Source organism: Passer domesticus, chromosome 5, assembly GCF_036417665.1.
Source record: "Passer domesticus isolate bPasDom1 chromosome 5, bPasDom1.hap1, whole genome shotgun sequence".
NCBI lineage: Eukaryota > Metazoa > Chordata > Aves > Passeriformes > Passeridae > Passer > Passer domesticus.
The window spans coordinates 28,782,374-28,807,647 of NC_087478.1; the positions used below are offsets into that span (position 1 = coordinate 28,782,374).

A 25,274-nucleotide genomic window follows, 5' to 3' on the forward strand; every position below is an offset into this window, starting at 1 on the left:
GCTAAGTAGCAGAATCTTTAAAAGAAACTAGCACACTAAAATGTAATTAAGAATTTTGAAGTATTATTCAGTAAGAAGGGGTAGGGCTTACTGAAACCACCCTTGCTAAAGTATACATTTGCCACAAGTTATGCAAACAGTGAAGTCTTTAGCCCAGCATTTGCAGTTACTCCAATACTTTAACATTTTTTATTAAATATGGTTGAGCTACATGTTACTAAAATTTGCCAACTTTCTGATGCTCTCCTCTACCAGAAGTTCATCCTGCAATTCTTGTGCTTATTTTTACACTGCACCTCTATTATATACTAGTCTTAAGAGGGAATTCACAGGATTCTGTGATCCATCTAATAGGCTGTATTTTCAGAAACCATGTATATAGCACATGCACAGACACACAAACAAAATTAACTTCAGTTTCTAAGGATTTACAGTTTACTGTTTAATACAAGTAGCATATATCTATGATACTAGTTACACTCACCAGAACATAATGTTGCCACAATTCAAGAGCAGCACAAGCAAAAATGGAAATTAATGAGAATCACTCACCAGAAAGCAAATGCAGTTAGCAGCACACTGACAAGAGCAACTGTGGCCTGCTCTCTCTAAAGCAGCAATGCTGCAGATAGGTAATAAGCCCAAAATTTAGTATTAAAGATTAAAAAAAAAATAAACTGCAACACAGGATACAGCTGCTAGAACCGAACATTCACTTAACATAGCTACACTTAAAAAACCCCAGCCAACAGAGAGGCCAAAAACCCATGCAAGCAGCAGTGAATAGTGGCGTTTCAGGTACTGAACCTATCCTGTCTGCAAGAATTCTGTAACATTTATACACTGAAATTCACTGTATACGATAACATTTACAAACAGTACAGGTTTTATTTTACAAATAAACTCAAATTGCATTGACAAATACTATACAGAGATCAATAAAAGGATCTTTTCTTAAATAGCAAGATTTTTTCCTTACTTTTGATCTTTGACTCTTTAGTATACAACAAGCTATTTCAAAATTCCTTAATATCAAGTTAATTTTTGTACATTTAAAAATTGTGACTTACACCAGAAATAGATAATTTTCTTTATTTAATACTATTAAAAAGCATGCATATTAAGACAAATAGATCAGGGAAAAAAGTCTTAATGCATAAGCCCCTTCTCTGTCTCTAAAAATGTAGGAGCCCCTCTAACAAACATAAAACAAACAAGCCCGGTGGTGTCATATTAGAATCAGCTTCACAACCTTATCGTAAGGGATCTCCACCTGTTTCAGCTATAAGCCGAATAACCAAGCTACAACAACCAAGACATCGTTAATGTAAAATAGTAATTATTACCAAGCTAGCATCGCAAGATCAGAGTCCAATACAGACATTTTGTACCTTGGTGCTGGATAATGTTACTTGAAGCATCAGCCTAATAGCCGGTTTATTCATAAGGCACGCACTAAAATGAAACAAACAGTAATTAAGTGCTGACAGTGACCTAGTTAGCTACACAAGGAGCTCGATCGTCCTGTCATTCATTACAGGTTCGCCGGAATCCGACAGGAGCGGTCCCGTCCGCCCGGGCAGTGCGGGAGCGGGGCGCAGCGCCCCCCGCGCGGACAGCCCCGGGCTCCGGCCCGGCGTCGCCAGCCGCTCCTGCAGCCCCCGGGTCTCCGCAGCCCCCGGCTCTCCGGGAGCTACGCCCCGGCGAGGGCAGCGCCAAGGCCGCCTGCCTTGGCCTTCGCCTTCCCCTCCCCCGCGCCGCAGCTCCGCGCTGGGATAACGCAGCCTCTGACTCGCTCACTGCTCGCGTCCCCCTTCACCTCCCTCTCCTCCCTCCCCCAACGCGCGCGCTCCACAGTCTCCTCTCGGCGGTAGGAGGGCGGTGAAATCCTCCGCTCTCCTCCCTCCGCGCTCCGTAACGCGAACGAGCCGCCGCCTTCTGTTCCTCAGCCGCGGCCAAGTCGGTGTTTGTTGACAGGCTCTGCCGGGCACAAAATGGGGCTGCCGCTTCCATGGGCGCCGCCATTTTGTGAGGAGCCGTTGCGCTCCCTTGCAGCAGCCGCAGCCTCAGTCGCGGCGGCCGCGGCAGCCCAGGCGCGCCGGAGCAGCGGCCGGGGTCTGTGTAATGGTTGAATAAAGTGACCCCATCTAGGGAATCCCCGGCTGACAGTTACGTAAGGGACCGTGCGCAACTGCTGTGCTTAGCATGGAAACCCACCTAGCCCTGCTACGCAACTTGTCTGTCCTCCCCTCTGCCTCCCGCTCCCCTCACAGAGCGCCCGGGCGAGCGGTGACTCACCTCTGCCGACCGCCCCTCGCGGAGGGAGACCCCCTGCTTTTAAGGAATTTTTAAGGCATGATTAAAAACCACCGCCCTCCCATGAAGGGAGGTTTGACCGTGTGTCTAAAAGAGCGATTTAGCCCCCCAGACGCTTGTTTTAAACCTCTCTGATTTGTATTATCCTGGTTTTGGCAGTCTTACGCATACTGTAGCTGAAATAGCAGAAGCTCAGAGTGTCAGAGACAGGAGCTGCAGACCAAGATCTGAAGGTCTAATTTTAGGGGGGAGGAGAGAAGCTCTTAATGCTACAGTGAATAAGACACTATGCATTTCATAATCTGAAATCCACACACCACCAACTTTCAATACAGAGTATTAATTTGAAACTCAGGTATTTCTCTGTCCTTCCCCCCAAATCATGAACCCAGGGCAGCTTTATTGTATCTATCTCTATATTCAAGCTGAAACAACACACAAGTCAAAAGGAAAAAAATATTTTAAAAAAATGTTTTCTGAAGTTAGTACATGGAGTAGAAAGGAATTGCAGATTTCCTTCTTTTAAGTGCTCACTGGAGGCCATCATGTGCCATTGATTCTAAAACACAGCTCCTTACTGACTTTCTTGAGTTCTGCTTTAAAAAACCCCAACCCTGTAGGCCCGATCCAGCTTTGGGTTTCAGTGTACAGATTGTGAGGGGCAAATATTCCTTCAGTCTCTTAAACAGGAGCAAGCACTCACCTGTGTCTGTTTGCATGCCAGGGAAGGACAAATGCCCTGGGCACCACTTGCTGTACCTGAGGAGAAAAGGTTTGATGGAAAGCACACTTCACCCCAGGGGCCCTTTCCTGCTCCTGTTTACCCCAAGTGGCACCAAGCTCCACCGTGGTCGGCATGCAGGTCTTCTCCTGGTTTCCCAAGTGGAAAACACGTCAGGAGGTGTTTACAAACACTGCGCACACCACAGGCAGAGGGGTAGTGGCTTGCAGTGCCAGTGGGGGCTGCTGCCCATCCAGGGTGAGGGCCAAGACCTTTTTCCTCCATTAATTTTGTGCTGCATGTTCCATTTGTCAATGTAAAGAAAGATATGAGCGGCTTAGATTGCGTACAGCAGTTTTGAGGCACGTAGATTACAGACTGTAGTATCTTAAGAGAAAGAAGGAATAAGAAATATTCATGGAGTGACCCTGAGCCTAAGCTGCTGCTGACAAACCTCTGCAGGGCACCTCCTACTCGGGGGAGCACTCGGCATTCTCCTTTGGGGAGTTTTAAAGCCCTCATGCCTCGAAATTAGGGGTTCCTGCTGCCCCCCCCCGCCCCCACCGTGCCATCCGGGGCGACTTCCTGCCCTTGGAAACACCTCGGCCCGGGGGACTCGGAAAGTTTTCCGAAAGTCCACATCCCACCAGTGCCCCCTTCGGTTGTTGTTTTCTCTCCCCTTGAACTCAGGGCGTTGGGTTTAGTCCAATTAAAAAATTCGTCCCCGCTTTCCAAATCCACCTTTCCCGCCCCCCCGCCCCCCCCACCCCCCCCGCCGGCAGCCAGCGGAGAGAGGCCGGTCGGCGCGAGCCTGGCACGGGAGGGCCCCGCACCGGCCCCGCGCCCCGGAACAGCCGGTAGTAGCCGTTTTTTTCCTCCCTCTTCTCCCTCTCCCTCGCCTCTTTCCGCCCGGCTTTGTGTGAAGTTTGCGGCACATTGCAGATGAGCCCTTAGCGGCGAGAGGAGCCTATTGTTCCCCGCCAGGAACTGCTTGCTGGGGCTGTGCTGGCTTTTGCCTTTGGAGCTGCCTCCTGCAGTACCGGAACCGGCCTCCGGGGCCCGCTGTGTCGCGCTCTCGTCCAGGCAGAAGCACGGCGGCCTCAGATCTTTTTGTCTGAGCGAGAAGAGAAGTGAATCCCGCTGCCGCCGCCACCGCCGCCGCCGCCGTAGCTGTACAGTGTGTGTGTGTAAGGGAGCGAGCGAGGGAGCGAGCGAGCGAGGGAGGGAGATCGCATGGAGCCGCGGCTGTAACACACACACACTGTCAATACCTCACTCCGGCTCCCCCCCCGCCCCACCACAACAGTAACCCAATTCATTGTGTGATCCAGCAGCACCATGTTGAGTCTCATGTGCAGGCTGGATCGGCTGGGTTTGTGGTGCTGAGAGAGGCAGCAGCCGCGGGAGGAGGAATTACTGAGAGGTGCCCCTCTCCCTCCCTGCCTCTTCGCCCGTGTGTTGTGTGGAGACAGGACTCGCAATTACCACACTCTCGGGGCTCCCTTATTCCTTTTAAACTTTTTTTTAAACAAGCCCCTCTCCATGGCTGATCCCCGGCCGAGCACGGGCACCTGGGTCTCTTAAAGACAAGGAGGAGCCGGGGATTGTTGTTGTTGTTGTCGGCCGTTTTTTTTTTTTCAATTGGATTTTTTTTTTTTACGAGAACCTTTTTTATTACAAAAATGGCAAATTCGACGGGTAAAAACCACGCAGACCAGCGGAGAAAGGGACTCGCTTTCCTGGACGAGCTGCGGCAGTTTCACCACAGCAGAGGGTGAGGAAAATGGGGAGATGGAACGGGAGGGGGGGAGGCTTTTAAATCGACCAGATCTAACTTCCAGCCCCTTCCCTGAAGGACACGGCAGCCCCAGCGAGGGGAGAAAAGGGGGCAGAGCTGACAAGTTGTGGTGTTTTGTGTGTATCTCCTTTGGCAGGTCTCCTTTTAAGAAGATCCCCGTGGTGGGTGGGAAGGAGCTGGATCTTCACGCTCTCTATACCAGAGTCACCACTTTAGGCGGATTTGGGAAGGTGAGTGGAAGTTTTAATTTGGGTTTCCCTCCCACTAACCTCTTCCCAAAAGTCTCCTCTGACCCCCGGGGGTGGCGGGGGGAGCCGAGGTGGCCGGGAACCGTCCTATTTAAAGCCGGTTAGAGAAGGTGGGGGGTGGAAGGAGGAAGCGAGCAGATAGGCAGGTTGGTGGCTCGGCCTTGTCGGCGGAGCGATGGAGGGGGACCCGGGGGTACGGCGCGCACCCCACTCCTGCCTCCTCCGCCTCCGCCGGACCCCCTCGCCCATGCCCCCCTCCCGCGGGAAGGCGAGGGGGGAGCAGGGAGCTGCTGGGCGGCGAGAGCAGGCTTCTTTCGGCTGTGGTGGCAGCTCTGTGCGTCTCTCTTGCAGAGGGAGAGACAGAGGAAAGAGTCTGAGTGCAGTTTTAGTGCAACTCAAAATTAGCGGGCATGTTTAACATCGATAATCGGCACGGAGCATGGGCTAGGGAACGATCCTCGCAGCCGGGGGGGGCCGGGCGCTGCCCTCCGAGCCCTTCCCTGGGAAAAATAACAAAAGGGGCACCCAAGACGGTGTGTAATCAAATAGCCATCTTTAGGCTTCAAGGCTGGGGACAGAAATGTAGGCCTCAAAAGAAAGGCCTCTCTGTGTCTGTGGATCTGTGTTGGGGGGACCCCCCGGGCCGGCGCCCCCGCGCCCCGCAGCCCAGGGGGCGCCCCCCGCCAGCACTTCCCTGCATTATTTTAAACTTCTTTGGGTTTTTAACGGACCGCGTTAGGATTTAAAAGGGGGCGACAGAGGGACTCCCGATTGGTTATTGTCCAGGCAGTAAAAACAAAAACAAACAAACCCCAAAACAATACCACCACTCCCGGCCGTTCCCCCCGAAAAAATTAATGTGTATGTTAAAAAATAAATGCAGTAAAAGACCCCTGAGAAGCGGGATTATTCCCGAAAGGGAAATACTATCAACTGTCAGTAAAATATGTAGTCCTAAATCCCATATACATTCATGTTTGTTTCTTTTTATATATTTATCTATTTGCTTCATGGCAGCCTGTTTTTTTTTTGTGATGTTCGCTGTCAGCAACATGTTTACGTGTATGTTGTGTATCTCGGCTTGTGTGTTGTTTTTGACAGGTATCAGAGAAGAATCAGTGGGGAGAAATTGTAGAAGAGTTTAACTTTCCCAGAAGTTGTTCTAACGCTGCCTTCGCTTTAAAACAGTATTACTTGCGGTGAGTGCTATCAAGCTGTTGCAGTAGTATTTTTGAGTGCGGGGTTATATTTAGTTTTCAGTGTGTGCAATAACAAAAATATCCTTACTCTTTTAAAATGCTATAAAATAAAGCAGAAAAAAACCTTGTAATTCCTTTCTCGTCTGGTGCAGTGATCAGTTAAAGGTGATTCTGTTTTGTAGGGTTTTTTTTTAATATTTTACGTTTCCAGGCCTTAAACTTTGAAGGGATCCCAAGTACACAAACAATATATGTCAGAGGCCATTTTTTTTGATTGTTTTAGAATGACGGTACTAAAGGCCTGTTACTAAGAGATCATATTATTGTAGTTATAGAAACTTAGTTTAATATTTGGAGCACTGAAATATGTTGATATGTGTAAATTTGTTTACTGCTTAGTGGGGTCAGATGTTGAACAAAAATGCATCTGCAGGAAGGTAGACTGTTGCACAAATTATATTGTTCTCAATTACTAGCAGCATATATAATTCTATTTTAGAGTACAAAGACCTAAATAATTATTTTACTACTTGTAAAATAGTAAATTTCTGCAGGTTTTAAAAATAAGGTTGCATGCCTTGGAAATGATGCAGATTATTTTTTTGTGATACAGGTTATTTTTCATTGTTGCATGGAGCTCATATTGAATATTTTAAATTACTATATATAGTACTATTAATTTACTAGATTACTTTTTTAAAAATTACTTTTATTAAGTTTGGATTATTATTTTTTTGTAGAAAAGGTTTTTAAATGATTGTGTATATAGTTGTTTTAGATACTATAGATATGGATACTTATATTTCATTTAGAATGAAGTTAAATGTATGTTGGTTAAGTAATTTTCTGTTTCTGAATTATAAATGCAATATTTTTTCATTGCAGTTAATGATAATATAGATGTGCAGTATGTACAAAATAAGTATGGGCTTTTGGATTTCTGTTTTGGTGAGCTGAGTACACATAAGCTTTATCTGTTTCTAGTTGGCCTTCTGAATTAGGAAATGCAGTAATTGTACAGGTGCACTTTCTATTGGTTGTCCTAGATTGACTTCCAGCTTGAAGCTGTAGAGTTCATAGCACAGTGGAGCAGTTGCTGAGTTTCAGTGATGTCTGGAAAACCTTAGTCAGATATTTGTAGTTACTGAAATTTTGGGGTTTTTTTTGGTGATGGCATACGATTTTGTTAGGATTCAGGTTAAGAAAAGAAACTACCACTGTTAATAGCTGTAGTAGAGTTTATGGTTTGTGTCAGGCCTAGAAATTAAGTGAGGAGGTTGCTTTAGGATATCCTTCCCTCTTTTTTTTTTTCCTCCCTCCTCTCTTACATAGTACTGAAATAGTGTTGCTAAAGATTTGTCACATCACAGAAAGCAGTTTTTTGCTTCTTGAGTTTTTCTGTTGGACCATGTAATTTGTTAGTTGACTAGATTTTACATATAATTAGTAAAATGATAGTTTTTTTTGTTTTTACCCTTTTATTCCTATTTCCATATTTTAAAGTGTTTGAATGGCCTAACTTTTTGCAGTAGAAGATTGTATGTCATTTCTGTTTTCATGTGTATTTTGAGAGCCATTATATGCTGTGACAGTTAACACAATGTTAATTTAGCCTTCTAATGACTATTAATTTTTAATAAGGTATTACTTTTTAAATTAGAATCAGACATACAAAAATGTTATTTTTATTATTGGCATGCTGGTATTGACATTATTTAAAATACAGTTGTTGAATACGTATATAACTGATCACATACATATAATTTAAAGAGTTTTTGTTTATTTGGAATTTAGGAGAAAAGTTGATAAAGGGTTAAGATGAAGAATCTTAAAAAATATCTTTATCATAAACTCTGTGATTAAGCCATTCTAAAATAAATTATCAAGGTTGTTGGTTTTGGGGTGGACTGGCTTTTAGTGATCATTTTGGTTTTTGTTTGGTTTTGTTTCTTCTGAATTGCTGCTTTACTCACTGTTGCTTCTCACATAGTCTAAGTTGTATGTGAACTGTTTCCCAGCTGAGTTCACCTTCTTCCATGTGCAGTAGTAAGACTGTATGAACACATCTCTCTGCTAGGTTAACATTTGTTTTGCTATAACCTAGAAGGTGTAAGGGGGACAGTATTTAGTTTAAGGAGAGAAAAAATGCTCTAATGATAAATTTGTTAAAAGGATCTAGCTTGTCTGTTGAAGAACACAATCTGAGGTTTCTTACAAGGCTAGATTTGAATGAACTGCTGAGCAATTATCCTTGGAAAACAAAAAGTGTGTTTTGTGAACCTCAAGTATGGCTATAATCTTGGCCTGACTACTGTAATGACTTTCCAAGCAAAGCCAGACAAATTGAGGCCTATCAACTTGTAATTCAATTTTTATCCAATTGTATGTCACGTGTACTGTAAAGTGAGGGATCTGCTTGGCAGATGGGGACCCTGTTGAATTCAGAGGGATTCAGTGGTGTGCACCTACATGAATATGTTTGCAGATTTGGATTTGGGATGGTTTGTGATGAAAGTTGCTTCTTTCTGTGGAACATCTGGTGTAGTGGGTTGACTGAGATGAGATCTCAAGCTGCATGGACCACTTGCTCATTTTTCTGTGTTGCCACTAATAATGCTGCTATTTTTACTTAAAGTTACTATGTAAACAAATGTAAAAATTGATTTATTTGCGTGAGGTCAGTAGTCCTGTTGGCTTGATCAAACTGAATGTTTTGCAAAACATTCATTAGGTTATGGTATTTCTTGAGGCAGTTCTTGAGGTTTGTATTTTTGGTTAAGTAACTTTTTCACTTGACTGTCCTGGAATTTTGATGTGTGTCTTTGAGAATCTATGTTAGGCTTCATGAAAGAAGTGAATTGTTTAAACTTGTGATTCAATTCCAATAGGTTTTATGATAGGTGGTAGTTGAATACGTGGTAACCTATCTACCCCTTCTCCCTTGCACTGCCCTCTCCCTTTTCCCTCACTGGAAAAAATAATTTATAATAGGGAAGTCTGAGCCATTCAAACTTAGTGCCTCTGTTGCTTTGAGCTGTCTGACAGGTGATGTAATTTATGCACTGTGGTTCTTAGTGAGCAGTCAAAAGCCACAGTGCCGATAACCATTGATAGACTGTACTTGTTAATGTAGTTCTGTAAGACTTTACAGCAACACAGAGTGTAATTCCCTTGGATGTAGTGCAAATTGGATATTTCATTTCATTTGAGGTGAATTAGTAAAACATTTTCTAAATGCTTCTTGAAAAATTATTTCATTATGTTAATGAAAATATTTTAGTATGGGGTGATACATGTAAACATCAGTAATGTGGACATACATTTTTGTTTTTGTTAGTAAACACCCAGTCAGTAAAAAGAAAGCTAACATGGAGTATAGCCTGGTTTTTATCTTATTGGTAGATTACATTACAGTCCTACAAAGAATTGGGCTGATGTGACCTCATGTGTTGGTATAAGGTTCTGTTGGTTTTCGTGTGAGTGCAAGTGATACATTTATTTCTGTTGTGGATCTTCATCTATTTTGGGGGAGTGAGAGACCTTGTAAGCTTAAATGTGTGAATGAAGTATGCCTAACTGAACTGAAAATCAGTTGTTTTTCAAAGTTATTTATCTACATTAAGATAAAATCTATGAAATTGTTGTAAGGTAAAATACGTTTGTCTTAGTTCCATGGAGAATTCCTGAAAGGTGGACAGCACATGCATACTGTATGCTCTTGGCAAAGGCAGTAGTAATTAGCTAATAATAGTTTAAGGTGAATAAAAATTTGCTGTTGTAAATATTGGGGTAAGTAAGGGGAAGTCAAATAGAGAGGAAAGTGGTCAGTTCATAAATGAGAAGTTGCATAAAGTTGTTATTAAGACAAGCCATTATGCTGAATTTCCTGAAATTCCATATATAGTAGGATGAAAAACAGTGAGCAGTTAAAAATCAGAACCATATGAAGTAGTTATTCATGATAAATAGAGGGGGTTCTTGAAAGATCTGAAGATATTTATAAGTCATTTGATCTTCAAGATGCCTCTAAGAAATTAAACAATAGTACTGATTTCTTAAAAAATAAAATAAAGGGTGAAAGAAAAAAAAAAAAAGCATGAGCTTAAGAATTAGATAAAAGCGATTCTGTTCTTAGTAATATAATGGCAAAAAAATCAGGGAAACAATAATAAGAAGCCTGGAATTTTCTAAGCAAAAATTACTTTAGGAGAGGTTTTTTGTTATTCTTGCTTAGTGTTTAAAATTAGGATCAGATACTGCAACAGCATCTGCACACAGTTCAGTGAGTATGGAGAAGTACAGGATTGGCTTGTTTGCCAGATCTGATTGCAGATTCAAGGCCCCAGTAAATGAATAGAAAGTTGTAGCTATAGTAAATTTATAAATATTTTCTGAAATTCAAATACGTCTCAAAATCGCTTGTTAAGAAATTATGTATGTATATGGATAGTCATCTTAATGAAAAATTGGATGAAGGAGCATAAACAAAAATAGCACGAAGTATAAAGAATAGATGTGGTGAGTCACAGCAGTTTTAGGTGCTAAAAGAGTATCATCAGTGCTTACATATGCACGTAGTAATACAAGTTTAGCCATTTTAGGTATATTTAGTGTCTGCTTTGCTTAACTTTATGGGAGGTTGAATACTACACTTTAAGCATTAGCAGGCAATGATAGAAGAGTTAAGCACAAGTCAGGGCAGAAAAGAAAAGGTAATCTAAAGAAATTAGGCACATTGTTGGAAAGTACAAACGAGATTTAGTCTGAAAAATGCAGGCTAAAAGAATCGAGGGCTCGTAATCCAAAACAGGTATTCATTGTGAGGGAATAACCTGGAAAGCAGTATTGCTGAAAAAGGGATAGGAGTGATACCGTGGGCCTGATAATCCTGTCAGTTGTGTGAACCCAACTCCCTTTCATATGAAAAGGATTTGTGCATGCTTCTGACAGGAAGGACAGGCCCCGGTTTGAAATATGATATATAGACTTTGTAAAATTCAGAACAAGTTTAGGTTGCATCCACCGAGGCATTGAGCAAACATTAGACAAATGGGAGATAGATTTTTGTACAAGATTATGGGACTGTGTTTGGAGTACTGTTTTACTTCAGAGCCTTTGCAACAGGTGGGGTAGCTTAACAGAAACTTAGAGAAGAGCAACAAAATGTTAAGAAAACTGAAGGGACTAATTGATTAAAAAAAAAAAGATTTGGTAAATAAATATGTTTTGCTTGGCTCAATTAACAGTTTGTGTGAGAAGGGGAAATTGTATCTTCCCAGCATTTTGAAGGGTCTAAACAGTTAAAAGAGAGGTAATTTTAAATAAGAGGTTGTGTTAATCTCTAAGCTGAGATAAAACTGAAGGAGAAAATTCAGAGCAGACAGCAGCACAAAACCCCCCAAGATACCCCTGAATACCTTCTGGCATGAATAGTATGTCAGGCAGAGTACAGGGGAACCCCCACACCGGGCACTGGCCTGGCCAGGATGCCAATGCATGTGCAACAGGTCTGGCATAGAGATCAGCTGACCTTACAGGTTTGGTCCATCCTTGAATAATGCCATAATGAAGGCTTTCATCTTGCATACCTATGGACTTGACCTTGTGGAATCTTTTGCGCTTAATTTTGTCCCAAATCCTGCAGTCACTGGCAAGACAGGAAACAAATACATAGATGACATTTTTATGATTTCTTCGTAAAATTTGCTTTTCCTTTCTCAAGACAAAAATTGAAATGCATGTTTCAGTCAGGTGTCTATGGCCTTTCTTTTAAAGTTTGAAGTGATTATTTTACTTAGTTGAAGGGGAAGTTTTATTTTAGTTGTACTGAATCATACAGACAGCATACAGTGAAGACTAGTTACTGCTCATGAAATAATGCTTTATATATTTAGGGAAATTAAGTGTGTTGGTTGTTAAAATCTCAGAATGTCTCTCAATAGAAGTTACTTATTTGGACCATGGTGGTCTTGTCAGGGTTGCTGGGAGTTTGCTTGAATGAAAACAGAAGTTTTACAATATTTGCATTAGGACTCACCTGAAGGGAGCAAGCAGCAGGTGAAAGGGGACATAGCTACCTTAAAATTGCTCTTTGTTAGAATTACATTGTGATACCAGTTTACTGTGCAGATGAGTTTGGTCTCTATCAGAGTTTCTCAGCTTGTTCTTCAGAGGGTAAACTCCTTTTTACTGCTGGAAAATGCAGTGAAAAATTAGTGCAATGAATATTAACATATTTTCCTGATTATTTTCTCCAAGCTTTTTGTAGAAACTACCTAAGTTGCTGCTGTTATGCTGAAGGACATTAATTTATTTGGGGAGGGATGAATATTGTTCTTCAGTTTTAATTCAGAATTCTGGTTGTTTAACTTGAAAGCTTATATGGGCAGATGTCAGAACTAATAATCTACAAAGAGCAAGTTTCTGGCAACACTGTAGTAAATGTGGTGACTTCTAGCACCTACTTAATCTTCTAAGAATTGGTGGAAACTTAATTATTTAAGACCATTTTCTATTCTTAAACCAAAACAGTATTTAAATGAATTTATGCCTTAAAATTGTTAATATCTGTTTTAATGTCTTAGGTTTGAATGCTAAGCTAATTGCAATGTGATCAAGAATGCATATGGAATGCAAGGGCATTACTTCTTTCCTTGTGAAATGGAATAAGCCTGGGCTAAGAGAAGTTGTTTGGTTTGGTTTTGGTTGTTGTTTTATTTGTTTAATTTTTATTCTGGAGCTAGCAGGCTTTAATTACCTTGCTTATTTGCAATTAAACCTCAATAGATAAGACTTTCATACTCTTTTTTTTTTCTTTCTTTCTTAACCCTTTCCCAGTAGTGACATAGAGAAATAAAATTTGTTAGTTTTTACAGATGAGGTACCAGAGGTACACAGGGGTTCACATTTTTACTTTGAGAGTGCATGTCAAATAAGAGACCCAAATACATTAAAGCCAATTATTTTTGTAATAATTCAGTTTTAATTGTTAATAATTGTTTTTATAGAATCTAGTTTTAATCCAGTTAATAATTGTTTTATAGAATCCAATTCTGACAGGAAAATTTCTTCATTTTGATCCTTAGTTATACTAGCCATAAAAAGAGGCTACTATTACTGTCTTTAAAATTCCTCTTTAATCAGTAGCTGAGAAATCCTGTTTTATTTTTCAAACAGTGCTAATGTTATGTTTTGTGAATTGGAGAACTGAGAACTAAATATGTAAGATCATGGGAATGAGCTGTATTGTTTTGCTGTGTTTTGTTTTAAAATGCTCATTCTGAGTGTTGTAGTGGTGTTTTGCAGCTTAAATGGGACTGCTTGGAGTTACTGTAGTATCAGTCCACATAATTACAGGTCAGCGCAGTTCACAGAGGAGATTGGGTATAGGCCAGAGATCCCATCGCGTGATCTTGTTTCTGGTTACCAGTCTGATACATATTGATTCTGTGGCCTTAGTTAAATCATTTACAATCTTTTTATTCATATTTATAAAGTGGCTATACTGATGTTTGTTTACCTATCTAAAGAGAAGTGTGAGACTTTAAGCTCCTTAATGCAGGTTTGTGTCTCTTCATGCTTCTATGTCATATCTTAAATATTTGAAAATGAATATAAATTAGGAATATATGAGGAAAGTAAAACTATTCAGAAGGTTATTTGCCCTCTACAGTGTTGAGAAGCAGAAAATACAGCACAGATGAGAGGAAGAACAATATTTATTCCTTAGGGAATAAATAAACTTGGGATACCTAAGCAGAGAAATATTGAAACGATTGAAATAAAGAAGCTTATCTTGAAGGAGGATAATAAAACAGCAAGATGGTACCCAGAATAGTGAGCTTAGGCTTTGCCTGAAGTACTAGATTAGTGAGCTAGGTATCACATCTCAAATACAGTCTCCTTGGAGCAACAAGTGCAAATCTTAACCAGAACTGAATTCCATTTTTAGCAGTAAGGTAGTGAAGCTGAGTACTCTTTAGTACTGAGTACTTTTTGTTTTCCTATCTTTAAACTGAATGTGCATGCATTTATTTTAACTCCAGATAAATTGTAGCACAGTAGTTATGCTGCAAGAGAGATCACACATAATAGAGTTATAATAGCGTGCAGTTTTCTTGAATGATGCACTGGAGCAAGTTTTGTCCGTAAGAGTGAACTGTCTTCATACTATTTTCTGTTGGTGTGGGAGGAGCAACAGTTGAGATTATTAGTCTCTCAGAATAATTTACAGTGTTACTTGTCAATCCATAGCTGCTTAAGATACATAAAAATCTTGTAAGGCAGTCATTCTGTTTCACAGACCTTTTCCCTCAGAGTTTGGTGGACTTTTGACATGGCTGCTGAGGTTTAGATGGACCATACTTATGGCTGCATGCATTTCTGCATTGTTGCATGCTGTGACGTCTGCTGGTTGGCCTCTGCCTCCCAGTGCAGAGGTTGCTGTGCTTCCATGATCAACCACGTGCAGGGATTCTCAGGTCCGTAGAGCACCAAATCGTATGACTAACTTTGAGTAGCTCTGTTTAATTTCTTTCAAGTGCAGTAACAACCTGGAACATAATGTACTGGGGGATCTTTCCGTTTGGGGTACATCCCAGGGGCTTAATTAAGCTAAATGAAAATAGTTTACTCTGGAGGTAGATGTTTGAGTATATTAATAATTATTATGGCATAGGATAGGTGTAGAAATATGTGTATGAGTTTGTTTGCTTTTCACATATGTATATTGGAAGAAAACTTGTGGAAATACTCTTGGAAATAGTTCTTCCTTCCCTGATTATTTTGGTCAGGAGTGTCCGTTTTCTAGTGACTTCCATGAAATGATGTAGAGTCCAGGCACTGGCCAGGTAAACGGTGCCATGTTACAGAATTCACAGATGTCCTCTGTAATTTTGGGGTGATAGTATAGCTTTGAAATGTTGAAGATTATGGAGCTGTTTCTTGGCTGCTTTTCACTCCCCAATTCCATCTATGAAACCCCAGGAAAATTAAAATCTCTAACAGTACATGTTCATATAATGCTACAGTTATACAATAAATACCTGAAAAAAATCAGGAATTGCCCCATATAAGTATGAATGTGCAACTGTAACTGTGTTTCTAGAGAATATTCTTTACAGTAGAGCCTGTACTCTCTGTGAGAAATGTGAACAAATTTCATGGCAGTATTAATCTGTTGTATCAATGTACACATCATTTTGACTCATTATTCAATGTGGTAATTGATTAATAATATTAGTTATTCTAAAGAGGTTTGAATTTGCTTTCTGGGCATCTGTTCTCCACTGTCTTGCCTTCCGTGGTGTTACCCATGTGGGCATGTAGCTCTTTCTATTTTTTGTACCTCATTCTCTTCTAATCATCACCTTCTCAATCTTTTGACTACAGGCCATAATTCATTCTGTGTTCCTTGTCCCCTTGATGTCTGTACCCATTGACTGCACATGGGATATTTACTGTAATCAAATGAATTTCTAATTGTAAGAAAATTGAAGGAAAAAAAGGATGTATGCAAGTAAAAGGGCAAGAGGACAAAGCACTAAATGTCAGGTGCCTAGCAACAGTAAAATACTGAATTTTACAGGAAAACACTAATAGATTCTGTGGTACCTGAAAAACAAATTCTGCAGCTGTGGGCATGCTGCATTCACAGGATCCAGATGAATGTATAAAGGGTATTTCACACACCTGAAAAATGTGTTTTCAGCTACTCTGCAGGACCTAGTCAGGCATTGCAGCATTGGGTACATTTTGCTTGTTCTTCCAAGGTCATTTTTGTAATTCTAAGGCATAGAAATACGATTTAAAAAATTTTTTTTAAGTGGAAATATTGTTTCTGAGCAGAGGTATGTGCAAAGGCTGACCTCTGTAGTGAAATACTGTGTATGGTTGGATTTGAAGAATGTACAGGGCCCTAACTGCCATATGGCTTGGAACACTTCTAATAAGTGGGGTTTTTGGATTTTTTTCCCCCAAATGCTTCAGATTATTGTATTTCCTTCCAGCTTTGCTGAACTTGTTACCCTGTTTAATGCCATGTCCTTCTCTGTTTATGTAACATGAAGTTATTCATCAGAAAGGTGTTATGTTAGTCAATGCATATGGTATCATAGTAAAGAGGTAAAAGGTTAGAAAATCAAAATAAAATACTTGGTGCCAATGATTTAATCATGTTTAGTGTTGTTTCATTAATATGTCCTGTAGTCAATATGCTGTTGTTAATGAAATGTAGTTACATTCCTAGAAAGGTAGGTTTTGTGGTAGATAAATACAATGTTTTTTTCTACTTAGATTTTCATATTGCCAGTATACAATTCTCATTTTTCTCCAGTAGATTTCATTCTACTAATAAGCTGTTTAATTTTCTTGTAAGTAGGATTAGTCCAGCTGTTGAAGGAAGTGCTTCTTAAGATCAAAGCAAAAGGTGACTTAAAATTATATACTGTTTTGCACATAACTCTGAACAAACACCCAGCTTTCCTAAGCATACTGATACTCTTCTGTATGGTTGTTTGTGTGCCATAAATTAATGTGCCTGTTAGAAAGCAAAAATATTTTGCTAGTTTTATGGTGCTGTTGAATTGCATCTAGATTGGCTTAGGTAGAATTCGTGCCTCTTTGGGGTTTGGCTGAAATTGGTGGCATCCTGTGTCAGTCCTGCCGTGCACTTGTAAAGGTCAGGTGTGTAACATCTGGACCGTGTATATTAACACAGACTGTGCCTGCCTTAGCAAGGGTGGAAAGTAAACCAGTGAAGTCAATAAAGATGCATTCAAAACTTAAGATACTGAAATGGTGTAAAGACTGCTTATTAGCTGTTTTTAGGAGGTCTTTCCATCTAAGCAAAACTTCCAGCTTCAGCAGTTGTTACTGTTTTAAAGGGTTTATGAAAGTTACAGGGTTTGTTCTTTATATGTGTAAACTAATAGAAGCTTGTTTTCCTTGCTGGGGAAAGTGAGCTACATACCCTAAGCAAGAAAAACAAAAAGCTATTTCCATTATTTCTTGTTTACAGAAACTTACCCAAGAATTTACTTATTTGTATTGTTTTCACTGGTATAGTGCAATCCCTAGTATTGCTGATCTCCGGTGTCTGCAGTATCAAAATAAATATAACTAAAATATTTTTTTATATTGTGGAAATAATGATGGAAAGTTAAAGCGTAATGGACGTGAGATAAATATCGTTGTTCACATATCTTATAACACAGTAACAGTACAAATATGTGGGACTGTGGACCTGATTGCCTTACTGGATGAGTCTTTAAAAGGTGCCCAATACAGGATTCTGCTGTAGAAGGGCACCAGGGGGAATGTCTTTTTCCTCAAGGGTTTTTTTTTGCTCAGGTGGTATGCATGTGCTGTCGTTTGTAGCTTCAGAGGCTTCATGTATATCTTGACTTGGCAGCTGCCCATTGCAAAGACACACATCTCCTGAGCAGGCAGCCAGCTGATGCAGATGTGCAACCTGGAGGATGTAAAGTGCACAGGTACTGCGGGGTTGCTGGCCTGGTAGGAGACACTTGTACTCTGAATAGTCAGGAACCCAGCTGGAGACACATGCCAGCTCTGCTGCCAGCTGGGCCAGATAAAACACTGCTGCTTCTCAGTCACCTGTAGGCCAAGAGAGAGGAAAGACAGGCCCTTTGGAGGTATTTTAATGAGAGCAGGGGACAGAACTTTTGTGCATGGGTAGTTGAATGGCAGATGGAAGAAATACAAGTGTAGAGTGAGGTGGGTGCATTTGTGCAGTGTCAAAAGACAGGAATGGGAATTGTGGAGAGAAGACTGTTTGGAAGGGCACATGAGGTAGATACTGTACAAGGAAAAGGAGGGGTATGTAATCAAATGCTGATAAGTTACTCTTTAATAGCCAACTCCCTCATTTAAATTGTTCACTGGATATTAATTGACTTGTTTCCCAGATGCTGGGTCGCTGCTGAGTGAAGACTGTCATTTGTAAAGTTCTGAGTTGCACCATCTGCTTTCCTGCAGTGAGGTTCTGATTTACTGGTATAAACCTTAGAGTGGCTCTTCTGTGTCTTTGCTTACACTACCAGGGCTGCACATGCAGAATTTATTTCTGTTCTGTTAGTTTATATTTTTTCATTAACACTGAATTTACCTTTTTCATTTTGGTTTAAAAAAAACCTACCATCATCACAATTACTGTTACTTCTATCCTTATATTAAAATACTGTAAAGGCATAAAATTGCTTATAATCAAATAAAGGATTTTATCTGTTCCTTAAATAGCTTACAGGGAGAAAGGTCTCATCTTGAAAAATAGTTTTTCATGGGCATTGCTGCACTTAAAAAAGCTGAGAAAGTTACCATTGTTACCATTGTGGAACAGGATGAATTTCTTCAAGTGCTGTTGTCACTTTTGAGAAAATTAGTAATGTCTGCGTATACTTAATTTTGTATATTGATTATATAAGAAGTGAATGCATTTTATTGCATATGTATATAGAGAGAGCATATACAAGTCTGGGTGTCAGGTTAAGTTTGGGATAGATTGCATAGGTTTCCTGTTCCACTTCTAATGCTACATATATGTTAAGAATGAATTTTCAACAAAAGAAAAAGATTTAATGGAGGAAACATTCCAGAACTCTAACAATGTTTTCTATACCTACCAACAAAAAGGTTTAGAGACCCGGTTTGGATCTCACAGGTGGAAGTAGGTGCAAAGTACTGTTTCTTTATGGCATTTCCTGATCATTTGTGATACAAAATTGTTTCCTGTCCTAGACCTTAGGCTTACGCAATTTGGAAAGACAGCTTTTAAACTCAACCTTCTCTAAGCAAAATATCTCAAATGGCTGTTATTTAAAACTACTCCAAGTTATGGAATGTAGGTTGCTCTGATCAAAACAATTAGTGAGTAGAGAGCAGGTGAATTAGTCAGAGATGTAGCCAAACTACTTTTCATGCAACTCTGCAATTTCTGCTATATTAGACAACTACTATCATCCAGCTACATAGATTTTGATTCTGCTATGATTGGAATTTCTTTGGGATTGGATTGGTGTAGCTATTAATTGCTTTTTTTTTTTTGCTAAAGATAATGTAAATATGCGTTTGCAATAGTGCTTATTGCCACTCTATTTTGAGCTGTCAGCCACACTGATGTTTCCAGAGAATAAAAGCGACCCATTGTTTAAAAGGAGTACATAATCTCCTTTCTCTACCCCTTGTCCTACCTCAGTACATAGAGAAGGGTAAAAAGAGCATAGGTCATCATTCTTACTTGCTTATGTACATCAGAAATTATTGCTGTTATCTTAAATAGCAGCTTGTGGTATCCCTTTCCAAGCAGACAATTCTGCAGTCGCTTGAGTGGCTGCTGTGCTGCTGGCATTGGCCTCCAGTAGTGATATGGCTATGGCTAGTGATAAATGCTCTGCTTTTAGGGTTGTGGACTGGTGAGGACTGGTGGTGTTTTTAGTTGTAGAGGTCTACTTTCATGGAGACCTGCATCAGGGTTCCATTGCTGCTAGAGAGACAAGTTAGCAGATTCTAGTCTTGAATCACTTATTACTGCTGTTGTTTATTTATTTGTTTACTTTTAATTAAGTTTCGTAAGTTATTTATATGGCCTTGTGGTTAATCTTCTGTAAAGAAAGGGTTTTCTTGTTTGCCTGCCTTTTAAATTTCTGGAGGCTGCCACTCTTGTGCAGGGAAGTCTCATTATAGACTAGGGAGGAAGGCAACACAGAGAATATAGAGGAAAGAACTTCACATGTTTAGACATGTATTAATCAAATAGATACTCTTCACACCTTTTTAACTAGTTTTTACTGAAAGAGATCAAGTCTTGTCACTTAAGTAACTTTAAGAACTTAACTGTTTTGTTGTCTCCTTGGAATTTTTTTACAAATTGAGATAAATAGGGGGTTTAGCATCAATTATTTTAGTAGCATGAGGGTATTTGGTAACAAGAGTACAAATAGCAGGGAGTTAATAATAGTTACACTAGAGTTGTGTTGATTATTATGAGCAATATAAAACATAAAACAGTTAAGGTTGAAAATAGCGTGTCAGAAATCAAGTGTAAAATGTAGAATTGATAGGAAATTTTGTAATGTACCAACAGTAAGGGAATGTCCTGGTTTGAGACAGTACAAGACCATACAGTCACCCCAGGACAGGGAAGGGGAGAATCCTTAGTACTGTTTGGATGTTTTGTCAGACAGGGAATAGAGAAGCATTTGAAAACAAATACTGTTCAGCAAGATGCTGCTAAAGCTCAAATCCTCGATAGGTAGATCTCTCTTACTGTGGGAACTGAAATGCCAAAAAAGAAGATGGTAAATTCCAGGAGCCATCTAGCAGGATATCTGAAGCATTGTTTATGTAATGTTTTGTATTTATTTATTTAAAACCAAGTTAGGTTTCTGGGATTTGTTTTGTTGGTTGGTTATTTTGGTGTGTTGAGGCTTTTTTTAACAGTTCAAATGGTATTTTTAAAAAAAGAGTATGTCAGAGACTGTATCAGAGTTTCTGTTCATTCTTTTTACTTTTTAAGTGTAATATTTTGCTCTTACGGACTTCTGTTAAGTGCTGATCAGTTCAAAGACCACAGCTGTGGCAATAATCCAGTTCATGATGTACAAGGTAAGAACATCTTCCCTTAGAGGGAGCAGATCCCATGGAAGTATGTTAGCTGCAGGATCATGCCAATGAACAGCAGTACTTATTTGCTGGATGTGACTGACATTGTGGCTGTACTTTTTTTATCTTATATCTCAGTCGTCATGTGTTTTTCTCATGTTCAAGTGTTAGAATGGATGTTGATTGAGGAATCAAAAAATAAACAGACTCTGTCATAAAAAACAAACTAAAGAGAGACAACTAGGTGTTGATCTGATTGTGAAAGGAGATCATCTATATGAAGGGCTGATTTTCCCCGCTAGGCCTTTGTCTAAAAAAAGGCGTGCTTTTTAACAGTAACACTTAAGTTACTGAGCAGGTGGCATCTTTCTGAGCAAGTGGTTGGTCTTCCACCCATTTTTTCTTGTGTTGTATTAGTGATTGAGAATTTTAAAAGTGTTTCTCAGCTGTTGGCTGCCTCTTGGGGTATTCTCTGTAGCACCCAACTTTTCTTCAGTAATTGAGGTTTAAGTGCAGTCAATGTGTGAAGTCACATTATGTTCCTTTTCTAGTTATGTGTTCTGTGACATGTAGTTGGGAGGTTATTGACGGAGAAACAGGGTCCTGAGTCTGAACTTCAACAAATGTATATTAATCTGAGGATATATTGCATATTCATTTCCAGTATAGCGGTGCAATAGGTGAAATGGACTTTCCCTATGATTGGCAAGATTTTTTGGTAAGAGCATCTTACAAAGAGCGTTTGGTTGAAAGGGTGTTTATTTTCCTGTACTGTAGTTCTCACCCTGAAGGTTGCAAGCTTGTTTTCACTTTAATAAAATGTTACTTACAGTAAATGTTTGTTGACTCCAAACACATTGTCAAGAGCTGTATTCTGCAGTTGTATAGGAGGTGTAATATTTCATACCGAAGAAATTCAATTAAGTTTAAGGGATTTTTTTGAAAGTTCTGAAAAGGAAATTATGGCAGTGGAAGACTACTTTCACAGTTGAAGAACTTAACTGTGGACTAGCTGGCACTAAGGTGTTTTGTGCCTGGGAGCTTCTGTCTTGGAAGTATGTATCCAAGAAACTTTCCTCACAAAGGAGCATTTTCTCAGCTTGGAATACGATGATTTAGTATCTCCTGTCTCATTATGTTAATGTGCTTTGGAAGTTTAAATTATAATTAGGAACTTCCTTTCTTCATGGTAGTAGTTATATCGTTTTGTAGATAAAGCTGAAATACCAGTGTCGTGGTTAATCAATGATACAGTTATCTCCAAATTTTAGTAGGTAGTTTTTCTCTAACCTTTCACAAGCTTGTCCTCCAGATGGATTATGTGGGGGTTTTTTATATGTTAGTAAGCTTTCCCTAGAGGTACTGCTCTTCACATACTCAGTCCCTTAGTTCAGCCCTGGAGTAAGCAGTACTCTCATAACATACAAAAAGGCAAGCATATCTACTTTCCTTCTACTGTTCTAAAAATGAGCGATTTACTGCAACATTAAGATCAATAATTTTTAGTCTTTACCCTTACATAGTGACCTCAAAAATAAGTTACTTCACCTATAATTAGGGTGGCTCACTGTTGGGCTGGTTTTAATGTTCTGTTTTGTTCATGAACACAAAAGAATCGGTTGTCCTCTTTCAGAAATGGCAAAGAGACTTTAGTACATTTACTTTTTAATCAGACACTATAAGGACAGTAGAAGTATCAAATTTTATAGTCAATATAAGGCTAATGATATCTGCATAGCACTTGTGTGGTAGAATAAGGAGGAATTGCAATTAAGCTACTATGTAGTGCTTTTTACCTGTCATTTAAAGGCTGGTAATGTGCTTGCCTTTTGCCTTAAATAGGTGAATAATGCCGCTTCACATACATTTTAAAATTGGTGATGCTCTCTGGGTGGGACAGTGAATGGTGCCATGGTTTCCTAATTTCAGGAGAAGTTTTCAGTGTTGTATTTTACATAAGTTTGTGGTGTAGTAAATCTACCTGATAGTAATTTGGTTAGTCCAAAATGTGCTTATATTGCTTTGTACATTTGAGAACTACCGAGTGCATATTATATAAAACAGATTTAATTCTGGTAAGCAGATAGTTCTGAATATGAGCTTTCTACAAAACATTTAAAATGTACTAAGATTTTACAATGCATACTTTTTAGTTCAAACACTAGTAGTAGAAAGTATAAACGTTTTAAAGACATGCATGGTGTTGTGAAAATAAAAACATCTCTGAAGTGGATCATATATTTTTTGCATTATTTGCAGATTATGGCTAACAGGACAGAATTTTACAGTAGTACAGTTTTGGTAGGAGTGGCTCTTACTATGATGTTCTTTGTAAAAGGTCTGGGGGGAAATATTCTCATTGGCATTTAAAGATGACCCTTAAACTCTAGAAGAATTTGAGACAATTCAAAACAATTCCTTTATCTATACTTAAAATAATATTTTTTTAATCAGGAATAATTTTTCTTTGTTCCAAAAAATATCGAAAGCACTCATTTGAGGGACCATTTGTATAATTAAAAATCAGAATTGAAAGGATAAGGATTGTTTTTCTGGGTTGTTGCTTTTAATTATCTATGGTTGTTGACAGATGTAAGTTGTCTTACACTTAACCTAGTAGAAAGGCTGCTAGCAGTTCTTTACTTACCTTTTCCATTATGGTAATTTCAGTCTTGTTTTCTTTCCAGAAATACGTCTGGCTGTAGCACACTATTACAGTTTGGCAAGGTCAAGGCCCTGTAGTTAGAGAAGTCCCTCCTGTTCCTCCATTGTTGCATTATGATTTGTCTGTATTTTAGGTAGTTAAACTGTCTTTCCATTCCTTCTCCGTTATTTTCATTCTTCATTTTAATTTGACAGCATGTCAGAATGGTATCTAAATACGAATGGCACCTCTGCCACTGAAAAGAGCAAGGAGTAACATATGCTGTAGCCAGGATGGTAACTTCTGTTTGAGTCTCAGAAGTAGTGATGTGGGAAGGAGCAGTTTGAGTTTTCTGAAGCCCTTCCTGTTCTGAAATTTTTGCAGTTGTGCCAGTTTCCCCTTTTCCTTTTTAAAAACAGGAAACTGAGCAAGTACAGCGGAAGTTTCCCGTCTTTTGATGAGGTAGAGGAGGAAGTTGGTTTCTGTCTTCCTTAACTCATCATGGGACACTAAGAGCTCATGACACTTCTGGATTGATGACTTTCTACCTCTTAGGCTCTGGTGCTGTGGGGATGTTGGAAAAAATAATAGTGCTTTGTATTTTCCTTACTTCTACTTAGTTAATGAAGTTTAATAGGAGTTTTTTGTTTAAAACAAACAAACTTGACTACCATGACCCCCAAACCTTCAGATTATAGGAGATGTTAGGATTATTTAGCTGATTTGACATTTGGATGTTTGCTTAAAATAACTCCTCACAGTTCCTGGACAAGCTCTGCATTGATGTATATATATAAAGGGGTAGAAATAGGGGTCCATTCATCTAATTGCTTAGGAACTTCTATAAGCTACTAAGAACAGTTGGTTTTGCAGCATCATTTTAAGTAGAATATTTTTACCACCTTTTTTTCACCTGATATAAAAATGTAAAATTCTTAATGAGAAGACCTGGAAGGTAAAAAATAGGAGAAGGTTGTCTGTCTTTTGTAAGCTGTTCAGTGGTATATTTTCCAAGAACCATATTTACATGCATCAATAAAAATGAAGTTTTAAGTAAAGACAGTACAAAAGACAAGTAATCTTTTTTTCTTCACTATCACCTTTTAAAAGAAGAAGGAAAAACCCACATGCTGACACTTGGTCTTTTTGTAAAAGCACCATTATAAGTACTGTGAAATGGAAGAATACATTATATTCTGGAGAAGTTTTGTATGGAAAAAAAAACTGGGAAGAATGTAATTTCTAAAATGTGTTTCAGAATAAGGAATATAAAATAATAAAATCCTTGCTAGAATTTAGTCTGTTGCTTTCTTCTTATCTAATACTGCAATCCCTGGTGATAGCATCACAAATGGTTCCTGTGCACAGTATTACAATAGGGTGATTTGGGATTATGTTCTCATATGAGAGTAGGAAAGATAAGCATGTGTAATTTGTTTTCACTGAACATTAGCATTGTGAGGTGGTAACTTGTGGTTTAAAAGCGGTGTAAAGTGGTAGGCAGTAATGGTGATCAACTAGGTTAGTCTCAGAAATCAGAATACTAATTATTACTTTTTCATAATGCGTTTCATTGAAAAAAATAAATAAACTTCTAAAAAAAGTACAGCAGCATCTAGTTCGTCTGTGTTGTAGTTTCATACATATGATACTTTCAAAATATGAGAGTTTCAATGTCTTGGGAAATACTACATAGTATACTCTAGTAAATATTTTTTTCTCATTCTAC

The 25,274-nt window shown here is 39.2% G+C and overlaps 1 protein-coding gene across 1 annotated transcript in view; it reads left to right on the forward strand.

Annotated features, from left to right (window-relative positions):
- The first annotated feature begins 3,894 nt into the window (after positions 1–3,894).
- Positions 3,895–25,274, forward strand: part of ARID2 (AT-rich interaction domain 2) — a 92,819-nt gene continuing 71,439 nt past the window's right edge. The window contains exons 1-3 of the mRNA XM_064422505.1: positions 3,895–4,811; positions 4,972–5,065; positions 6,185–6,282. Coding sequence (XP_064278575.1) covers positions 4,720–4,811; positions 4,972–5,065; positions 6,185–6,282 — 284 coding nt within the window. The 5' untranslated portion in view covers positions 3,895–4,719. The remainder of the gene's footprint in view (positions 4,812–4,971; positions 5,066–6,184; positions 6,283–25,274) is intronic.